At 53.2% G+C, this 10,981-nt stretch overlaps 1 protein-coding gene across 4 annotated transcripts in view; it reads right to left on the minus strand.

Moving 5' to 3' along the window:
- The window catches only part of TNXB (tenascin XB), a 58,866-nt gene that overhangs the window by 46,400 nt on the left and 1,485 nt on the right, over positions 1-10,981 (minus strand). For 3 of the 4 annotated variants that reach the window (XM_089918587.1, XM_089918588.1, XM_089918584.1), the window contains exons 2-4: positions 3,854-4,264; positions 1,737-3,476; positions 1,155-1,270 (exon numbers count right to left, since the gene is read on the minus strand). In XM_089918587.1, the coding sequence (XP_089774713.1) occupies positions 1,155-1,270; positions 1,737-3,476; positions 3,854-4,256 (2,259 nt within the window). In that variant the 5' untranslated portion in view covers positions 4,257-4,264. Of the gene's footprint in view, positions 1-1,154; positions 1,271-1,736; positions 3,477-3,853; positions 8,471-10,981 lie in introns of those variants that run through there. The other variant, XM_089918586.1, reaches the window with a different exon arrangement.

Genomic DNA, 10,981 nt, shown 5'->3' on the forward strand with positions numbered 1-10,981 from the left:
AGACTCAAATAATTGCAACAGCCTAGACAGGTTGGCCCAAAGCAAAAATGAAACACTGAAGAGAGCCAAATGCAAAGGCTTATATTTAGGCTTAAAAAAAGAGTATGGGGCTTCCCTGGTGGCGCAGTGGTTGAGAGTCTGCCTGCCGATGCAGGGGACACGGGTTCGTGCCCTGGTCCAGGAAGATCCCACATGCCGCGGAGCGGCTGGGCCCATGAGCCATGGCCGCTGAGCCTGCGCGTCCGGAGCCTGTGCTCCGTCCGCAACGGGAGATGCCACAACAGTGAGAGGCCCGCGTACCGCAAAAAAAAAAAAAAAAAAAAAAGAGTATGTAGTTGAATGTCTTCTTTTTTCCTTCTTTCTTTTCTTCCTTCCTTCTTTCTTTTTTCCTTGTTTATATTTTTTAAAGTTTCTACACTGAGCCTATATGACTTTTATCATTAAAAATTACTTAAAAAAATCAAATGTGATCAAAATAACTGACAGATTGTCAGTTATGAACTGACCACAAGTTCATATATGTCAACTCTGAGAAAAGTGCCAGGGTAGCCAGAATGAGCCAGGGGAACAACTGGGGTCCTCTTTGCTCCCACATTTTGATGGGGTGGGGCACATACAAAAAGCAGGAGGTATTAGAGGAGGAAAACCAAAAAGTGAAGGATTCAGAGAACAAAGCATTAAGAAAAGGGGAGAAGAAACCAGTGGATTTGGCCTGGAGGGAATGAAGGGTGACGTGATGGATGATGTCTCCAAATACTTGAAAGCCTATGGTGTAAGACACAGGGAAAGAAAAATCGCATTCTGACGGCTGGCGAAGGCCCAGCTAGGGCCAATGGATGGATGTTAGAATGGGGCAGATTTGGATCCAGCAATAACAGAAAGAACTGACTACAGTGATGAACAAAAATGGAGTCGGCAGCCTCAGGAAGGCTGAGCTCAAGGTCACCAGAGATGTTCCAGCAGCAGTGGGCCAATGCTGCAAAGGCTTCTGCACCGGGTGTGGGGCAGAAGGAGCAGGCCTTTAGAACAGCTTCGGGAATCAGCCAGCTGGATGCAACCACTGGTTACCTGGGACTCCTGCTTGAGGTGAGCAGGAGGGAGCCCCCTCCCCGCAGTCCTGCCCACTCAGCCCCCTCTTGGAGCTTGGCTCTCACCGTGGGGATGAACTGAATTTCGTAGGCATCCACATTGCCAGGAGCCCGGGTCCACTCTGTCCGAACCATCGTCTCCTCCAGGAGGTGCATCCTCAGGCCCTCAACGGCTGGCACCTCTGTCCAGGAGAACAGGATATGAGAAGATGCTTAGCCCAAGGCACCCCAACCTCCACCATCACAGGCCCCTCCTACTCAGGGCCCGCTCTGAGAGATCCACCCAAGCTCTGACTCCTCTCTGGGGGTGGGGCAAAGCCGGCAGCGGCCTGAACAGACCTTGGGTCTCCTTTACTGCCGCCCATCTCCAGGAACACAAAATCTCCCTAAAAGCAACTAAAGGGGCCCCCAGTCTGCTCATCAGAGATCTGAAGGCAGGTCCCGCCTGCAGGCGTGCCCCCACGGTTCTGCAGCCCCTGGTGGACAGTGGCTACCTGGCTCCTCTGACTGCCCCGCCCCCCACCCCAATATATGCCCCCCCCTTCACTCTTCCTCCAGTTCTCTGGGCTCCTAGGCCTCAGACTCAGGCTTTCCCACTGGCTCCAGTTTTCCAGTCCCTTTTCCCACTGGGAAAGGCTGCCCACTCACCTTCCCCGCAGTCCTCCCCTGCATAGCCACCTTGGCAGACGCAGCTGCCCTCACGACACTCTCCCCGACCGCGGCAGTCCCCGGGGCACGTCTGGATGGCGCAGTCGGGGCCTCGGAAGCCCTCGACGCATACACACTGGCCTGCGCGGCACAGTTCCCGAAGCCCGCAGCCCCCGGGGCAGGCGCTGGCGGGAGGCCCTTCCTGCCCGCAGTCCTCGCCGCTATAGCCCGCGTGGCACACGCACACGCCCTGCACACAACGTCCACGGCCCCGGCAGTCCGCCGGGCAGGTTCGGGTGGCGCAGTAGGGGCCGGTGTAGCCAGAGTCGCACACGCAGCGCCCGTCCTCACAGCGGCCGCGCCGGTGACAGTTGGAGGGGCAGGTACGGAGGCTGCAGTCCTCGCCCGTGTAGCCCTCCCAACAGGCGCACACACCATCCTGGCACACGCCGCGCTGGCTGCAGTCGCGCGTGCACCGTCTCACGCCGCAGTCTTCACCCTCGTAGCCGTCGTCGCACACGCATCGCCCCTCCAGACACTGGCCGCGACCTTGGCAACCCCTGGGGCAGCTGCGCACGCCGCAGTCTTCGCCCTCGTAGCCCACGTCGCACAAGCACACGCCATCCTCGCAGCGGCCGCGACCACGGCAGTCCCCGGGACACCGTCGGCTCCCGCAGTCCTCGCCTGTGAAGCCCGGGTTACACACGCAGCGGCCGTCCACGCAGCGCCCGCGACAGTCGCCGGGGCAGGCGCGCGTGCCGCAGTCCCGGCCTGTGTACCCGGGCCAACACACGCAGCGGCCGCTCTCGCAACGACCCCGGCCGCGACAGTCCCCTGGACAGCTGCGCACGCTGCAGTCCTCGCCGCTGTAGCCCGCGTTGCACACGCACACGCCGTTCTCGCAGCGCCCGTGGCCCCGACAGTCGCGCGGGCAAGCGCGGGCGCCGCAGTCGGGCCCCGAGTACCCAGGCCAGCACACGCAGCGGCCGTCCTCGCAGCGGCCCCTTTGGTTGCAGTCGCCCGGGCAGCTGCGCACTCCGCAATCGTCCCCGCTGTAGCCTGGGTCGCAGATGCATTCGCCCTCCTCGCAGCGCCCTCGGCCCCGACAGTCGCGGGGGCAGGTCCGCGTGCTGCAGTCCTCGCCCGCGTACCCGGGCCAGCACACGCAGCGGCCGTCCACACAGCGCCCGCCCTCACCACAGTCCCACGGGCAGCTCCGGGAGCCGCAGTCCTCGCCAGCGTAGCCAGGGTCACAGACGCAGCGCCCGTCCTCGCAGCGCCCCTTCTGGCTGCAACCTCGGGGGCAGCTCCTCACCCCACAGTCCTCGCCAGTGTAGCCTGGGTTGCACACGCAGCGCCCGTTCTCGCAGCGTCCCCTCTGGCTGCAGCCCCGAGGGCAGGAGCGCAGGCTGCAGTCGGCCCCGGAGAAGCCCGCGCGGCACACGCACACGCCCTGCACGCAGCGCCCGCGGCCGTGGCAGTCCCCCGGGCAGGAGGGCCAGTTACAGCTGGGGCCGGTGTAGCCAGGGAAGCACACGCAGCGACCACGGACGCAGCGACCCTGATCATTGCAGTCATCTGGGCAGGACCGGGAAGCTGAGGGGGAAGAGGAGGGGGTCGCCGCGGCATCTGTGGGGTCTGAGCAGGTGGGCCCACCCCAGCCTGGCTCGCAGGAGCAGGCACAGCGGCTCAGGTCAAACACGCCATGGAGACTGCAGAGGCTCCGCACGTCCGTCTGGCCTGGAGTAAGAGCAAGTGGTGGGCCTCAGTCTCTCTGCGGGAGCGGCTGACCCTGTATCGTGCCCCTCTGAGTCAGCTTCTCCAGCAGAGCCAGCCTCATTTCCTAAGGCCATCTTAGTTTCCAGCTGCAACTTGTCGGCATATGTGGCCTCCCAGTGCCCTAACATACGCTGGGGAGGAGAGGGCTGACATCTAGTCACGTGGCTCCTCTCTCAGAGTTGTTCCCGGGCTGCACTCACCGCCCCCAAGGGGGAGGCAGGCATGCCTTTTTCTAACTCATACCGAGGTCCTTTATAGACTAGCGATGCCCACCCAACCCTAACCCACTTCTCCACCTTCCTCTTTTTCTGTGCCCCTTCCTGGGATCATCCGCTCACCTGTGCCAGCCTGGGCAGCAGCAGGACAACATCCCCCAGTGCACTGTTCCTTGAGCCCCTTCACCAGCTCCTCCAGGATCTCCAGCCGGACCCTCAGGGCCTGCACCTCTGAAGCAGGGACGGGGGGCTCAGTGCCTGGGGGACAGCCACAGCTACCTGAATTGGGCAGGTTAATGCGGTGGGTGAACACCACCTGCTTCTCCCCTCCTTCCACGGTGTGCTCGTAAAGCTGAGAAGAAGGGCCTCCCCCTCCTGGCTGTTCTGTGCGGCCTCCTGGCTGGGGAGGAGGCCGTGGGGCTGGGAGTGTCACATTGGACCGTGAAGAGAAAGGCCCTGCTCTGACTGTGCCCAGCAGCACCAGGAGGGCCAGGCTGGAGGTTAGGGAACCTTGGGCTGGCATCATTCAGGAGGCTGCAGGGAGAGAGGGCACATATGAGAGCAGCTTCACAGAGAAGGAGACAAGATGAATGCCCTCCTTCCCCAACACACACACCCATAGTCCCACCACCCACAACTAATCTACCCAACTCACATGTTGGAAAATCCACGTTCAGCCCAACCCTAACGGATACCCTCCTTGGGCAGATCTGTCTCTACCTTGTTTTCTGATATCATTTGGTCACCCTGCTCCACCCCCTCCACCCACACTGGTCTGTTTTGCTTGTTCCACAGACACTACAAGATTACATTAGACTAAAGGGCCTTTGCACTATATGTCTCCTCTGTCTGGGACGTTCTTCACTGAGCTCTCGGAGGCTGTCTCCTTCTTGTTCAGATCTTAACTCACATGTCATTGAGCCCCAGAGGTCTTCCTTGATGCCCAGTTGGAGCAGTCTTTCATCACTCCCCAGCACAGGGTCCTCTGCTTATGTTCTTAAGGTACCTACTGCTGCCTGAATCAACTGTTTGTGTGGCTACTTGTTTATCTTTCTCCCACTGCTAGGATGGGAACTCCATACGAACAGGGACCTCATCTGTCCTGGCACTGCTGTACGCCTGTGCCTGGCACGCGGGGGCTATTCAACACATTTTTGTTGAATGGATCAGTGGATGAATATAAAAGACTAATCCTTCCACAAGCACCTGGGTCCCAGCTCCTATTGTCTTTCAGAAACCTTAAGGTGTAGATTATCCTCTCTGTCTTGTATTCAGCCCCTTACTCTCAACTAGATCCCTCCCACCAGCTTCCCATATGAGCTCAAAAAGCTCCTGTTTAAAACAAAAAACAAAAAAACCCCTCTTCCTCAGGACTTACATTACCGAGTATCAAATATCAAAACATTACAAAGGTGCAAGGATAGAGAGAACAGAATAGGGTCCAGAAACAGACCTACACATATGTGGTCACCTGATTAATGAAAAACGTACCACTGCAATTAAGAGGAGAATGAATTGTCTTTGTGATAAATGGTCCTGGGTCAAATGAAGATCCACATGGGAAAAAAAAGTCTATCTCTATCTTATGTCCACCTACAGAAATTAATTTAAAATGAATATATAGGGACTTCCCTGGTGGCACAGTGGTTAAGAATCTGCCTGCCAACGCAGGGAACACGAGTTTGAGCCCTGGTCCGGGAAGATCTCACGTGCCACGGAGCAACGAAGCCCGTGAGCCACAACTACTGAGCCCACACGCCACAACTACTGAAGCCTGTGCACCTAGAGCCCATGCTCCGCAACAAAGAGAAGCCAACGCAATGAGAAGCCCGCGCACCGCAACGAAGGGTAGCCCCCGCTCACCGCAACTAGAGAAAGCCCACGCGCAGCAGCGAAGACCCAACGCAGCCAAAGTGAAAAAAAAAAAAAAAGGATTTCTTAAAACCTAACCACAAAACTTAACCATAGAGGTCATCAAAAGACACCATTAAGAGAATAAGAAGGCAAGCTACAGAGTGGGAGAAAATAGGTGAGATATGTCAGAATATGAATATATATGTATATAAATTATATATGAAGGGGAGAGTAGGACACAGTTATTGAGAGTGAGAGAGAGGATTAAAATCTAAACTAAAGAATTCCTTCAAAACAAAGACAACAAACAAAAGGCAGGCCACCCAGTTTTTTGGTTTTTTTGCAGTACGCGGCCTCTCGCTGTTGTGGCCTCTCCCGTTGCGGAGCACAGGCTCCGGACGCGCAGGCTCAGCGGCCATGGCTCACAGGCCCAGCCGCTCTGTGGCATGTGGGATCTTCCTGGACCGGAGCACGAACTCGTGTCCCCTGCATTGGCAGGCGGACTCTCAACCACCGTGCCACCAGGGAAGCCCAACCCGTTTTTTAAAGTGGCAAAAGAAACAGGCTCTCCAGTAAAGAATATAGCCAAAGGGCCAATTAATATATAAACAATAAACATATGTATGTGTAGAACAAAACCAGTAATCAAGGAAAGGCAAATGAAAACGGCAACAGGATGCCATTAAATATCCACCAGCACGGCTAAAATTAAAGGGACTGTTGTTGCTCGATATTGGCAAGAATGTGAGGCTACTGGAACTCTCATTTATTGCAAGCAGGAGCAGATATTAGTGCAACCGGACTTCCCCAGTGGCACGGTGGTTAAGAATCTGCCTGCCAATTCAGGGGACATGGGTTCAAGTCCTGATCTGGGAAGATCCCACATGCCGCGGAGCAACTGCGCCTGTGCGTCACAACCACTGAGCCTGTGCTCTAGAGCCCGTGAGCCACAACTACGGAGCCCATGCACCACAACTACTGAAGCCCACACACCTAGAGCCCATGCTCTGCAACAAGAGAAGCCACCACAATGAGAAGTCTGTGCCCCACAACGAAGAGCAGCCCCCACTCGCCACAACTAGAGAAAGCCTGCGCACAGCAATGAAGACCCAACGCAGCCAAAAATAAATAAATAAATATTATTTAAAAAAAAAAAAAAAGAAAGAAATGAGTGCAACCACTTTGGAAAACCAGTAAGCAGTTTCTACTGAGGCATACAGCCTATAACTTAGCAATTCCACTTCTTGGTAAATATCCAACAGAAACGACTGCGTACATCCTCCAAAAGACATGTACAAGAATGTTCATGGGATTTTTTTCATATTAGCCCAAACTGGAAGCACCTCAAGTGTCCATTAACAGTAGAATGGATAAATAAATTGGGGCATAGTCATAAAATGGAATACTATACAAAAACACCCTCTTGGGACTTCCCTGGTGGTACAGTGGTTAGGACTCAGCGCTTTCACTGCTGGGCCCCAGGTTCAGTCCCTGGTCGAGGAAGATCTGCAAGGCGCACGGTGAGGCCAAAACCAAAACAAAACAAATAAAGAAACAAACAAAATGAAAAAACACCCTCTTGTTACATGCAACAACATGGACAAATTTCGCACACATAACACTAAGCAAAAGAAACCATAACACAAAAAAAGAACGTTGTGAATGAGGCTATTTATATGAGGTTCAAAAACAGGCAGAGCTAATACAAGATAGGATAGAATTACTAGAAATATTTTGTACCTGGAACTGGGTGGTGGTTAAACATATGTATACATAATCAAAATTAATTGAGCTATACACTTAAGATATGTGCATTTCACTATATGCACAAAAATATACTTAATACACAAAATATACAAAAATATACTTAAAATTTTTTTTCCCCAATCTCACACTCCCTCCAACCACCACATATTTTTCTTCTCCACTTCATGGCCATAGTTGTCAAAAGATTTATCTATACTCACTATTTCTATTTCCCTATATCCCATGCATGCCTCAATCTGTTCCCACCTGACTTCCCGATCTCCTTTCAACCCAAAGGTTACCAAATAGCCCTCCCAAAGGTCTCCCAATGATCTCAGTGTCACAAAATCTAAAAGATGTTTGTCTTCACCTTACTTGATCTCTCTCAAAATCACTGGATACTGTTGACCACATCCTCCATTTTAGAGCATTCTGTATCTGTGCTGTCAATAAGGTAGACAGGAGAGATCACTGACTCTCGAACACTTGAAATGTGGCTAGAGTGACTGAATTTTCTTTAGTATTTTTAACAGCTCCCCAGGTGACTGCAATGTGCAGCCAGAGTTGAGACCTACTGCAGTAGTCGTCCACCCAGGTACCTTCATCCAGACCCATGACTTTAATTTCCAAACTATACCCCAACATATAAACTCTCTCCTCTTAACTCCAAGCAATATATCCAACCTCCTATTTGGCCTCTCCTCTTGGGCACCTCAAATTCAACATGTCTAAAACTGAACTCAACGTTCATCCTTTCCGTACTGCGTCCCCTCTCAGTGCTCTCTACTGCGGCTCACGGCCCCAGCCTCAGTCATCCAGCCTCACGGGCCAGGAACCCAACAGCCTGTTCAACACCACTGTGTTTCATCATATTTACCCATATTTTACTGTAAACATCCTTTAATCTGCTTATATCTCTCCCTCTAAGCATCATTATGGTCCAAGCTACTATCTACCTTTTGCTTGACAACTGCTGGTCGCTCTGCTTCCATTCTTGCCCCCTTATAATCTTGCGAAGGCAACTAGAATGTCCCTCTCCCCCTAAAACTCTTCGGTGTCGCCCTTCCGAATGCTCTTCAAACACTGACAGACAGCCCTGCATCATTCGGCCTCAGCTGACCTCTCCCACCTCATCCCCCATAAGACTTCCCTCCCTCTCTCCACTCCAGTCTCACTGGCCTTAAGTCCCCCACACTCTTCCCAGCCCCAGACCTTTGTATCTATGGTTTCCTCTATGTGGAATGCTCTTCCCTTTTTTCTTGGCTTCCTCATCCTTCAGGTGTCAACCCCACATCACTTCCTCAGGAAACCTTTCCTGCCCAGGTCAGGTTCCCCCTATCACGTGACATCACAGCATTGTGTAACTCCCATTTGTAGTATTTATGACAATTTATAATCATATATTTATTTGCGGGATTATTTTATTACTTCCTTGCCCACACTCAATCTTGCCTGCTAGACTGTAAGGTCCATGGGGGCAGGCATAGCACCCGCTTCTTTTCTTGGCTGCTATATCCTTGCATCTGGCACATAGTAAGTGCTCGATAAATACTTATTGACTATATAAATATTTAGCCAATTTACATAGCTCAACTTAAGCCCAGGACTAGCATCAGGGCTGGAACCAAGGACAGGACCAAGGTCAGGGCTAGGACCACGGACAGTGTCTGGGGCTGTAAGTTGGTTAGAAAGAGCAGCTGGGGCAGATGTTGACCAGGGAGCAGGCCAGGTGTGGAACCTGGCAGGGCTGCATGGTACAGGCACTTTGGAAAACCATTTGGCACAATCTACCAACTCTACTAGAGCTATATGCCAACCCTATGACCTGGCACTTCCACTCCGAGGAATATACCCACCACAGCAGTACTACTCATAATAGCCTCAAACTGGGAACTACCCAAATGTCTCACATCGGTAGAATGGATTAAATAAAGTGTGGTTTGTTCACACAGTGGAATAAAATAAAGCAACGAGAACAAACTACCACTATATGCAATAGCGTGGATGGGTCTCACTAACACGGGGTGGAGCAGAGAAGTCGGACACAAAAGAGGATGTGCTGAAACATTCTATTTATGTGAGGTTTGAGTCTAGACAACGTTAATCGTCAACTGGTAGTGTTACAAGTCAGAAGTGTGGCACCCTCGGGGGAGTAGTGACCAGAGGGGCATGGTGGGGAAATTCTGCGGTGCTAAGAACATCCTGTTTCTTGATCTCAGTGCTGGTTACCAAGTTGTGTTTGTTTGTGGAATCCACTGAGGCAAGAATTGGGGGGCACAGGGAGACAAAGGTTAGAGAGGAAAGGTAGTGGGGCGCTCGGGGTGAAGGAGAGGGGGCTATGGTAACAGAGGAGGGTGCTGGGGGCAGGTTCAGGAGAAGGGTTAAGGAGAGGTGTTAGCAGGTGCCCAGTTCTTCCAGACCAGAGAGGCTGGAGTGGGAAGGAGGGCAGGGTGAGTGGTGGGAATGCTGACTGGGGAGGAGGGAAGGGACTGTGACCCGCACCTCCTTGCAACACGCACACGTTTCCTGGCTTCCTACACTTAAAATTCTCCTCTGAGTCTGAGAGAAAGAAGTTTCCGGGGCTACCAGCCATCATACCCTGTCACCACCCCACGAGATGGAAGGGAGCTGGACTAAGGGACAGAGCGTTTCCACACTGAGAGGCACCCTGCCCGACAAAGCCTGGGCAGAGAGACCTGGCAGGCAGAGAGTTGCCCTTCCCTCGGCCCCTCAGCCCTTCTCTCAGCTTGGAGTGTAGCCTTGGGCATGAGGTGGGCTCTGACCTACCTTCAAATCCTGTTGCCCTGTGTCTAAGGCCGTGCACATCACTGGGTGCGTGCACACACAAATACACGTACACAGACAAATGTACTCATGTGCGCTCCTCCACAAATACAAATATGAACACACTTCTTGTATACGTATACTCATATTTATCCAAAGAAGCTTGCATCTTTGCAGGCACACACATTTGAGCATGTGCACGGGCACACACACATAATCTTCTCTTCACATTTCCTCCACACCTAGTCATTGGGTGATGCCTAAAAAAAGCTGATTTCTCACTGGCTCAGAGGGCAGCTATGTGAGTCAAAGAACTTAGTTGGAGTGAGGGGAACCACACAGGAGGCCCTTCTCCAGTGGGGAGCAGAGGATACAGGGTGCCCCACACCCCTGGAGGCTTTTGGGAGCTGTCCGGTCTCCCTACCCTGACAATCAAATCCTGCATCTCTCCCCACGTGGTGGGGGGAAGGGGCAGGGTCTCTGCAGCAGGAAGGAAAGCAGCAGGAAAGCAGTGAAGCTGGTCTGAGAGGAGAGGAGTTGCCCCCACAGGCCACACCCCCAGAGCCTCCTTCCCAGTACCCCTCTCTGGCCGGGTCTCCACCACCCCCCAGCTCCCCATTCCCAAGTCTTGGAAGAATCCCGCTCCTCTCTCAGCACTAGGAAAGCAGAAAAGTTGGGTGTCCCTTGTGTTTCCCCCTCATCACCCTCCCCTACCGCTGCATCTGGGGTGCTTCATCTTCTCGGCATCCTCCCCAGCGTTGGAGGGCTGGCAGGGACGGGGGGCATCTTCCCAAAAGCTATGACTCAGCATGCAGGCTATTCATGTCGTGGCCAACTTTGACACTTCGCTCATCAGGGACTGTAGGT

The sequence above is a fragment of the Delphinapterus leucas genome, chromosome 10 (genome assembly GCF_059928025.1).
Source record: "Delphinapterus leucas isolate spDelLeu-1000000601 "Yukka" chromosome 10, BTC_Dleu_Yukka2, whole genome shotgun sequence".
Lineage (NCBI taxonomy): Eukaryota > Metazoa > Chordata > Mammalia > Artiodactyla > Monodontidae > Delphinapterus > Delphinapterus leucas.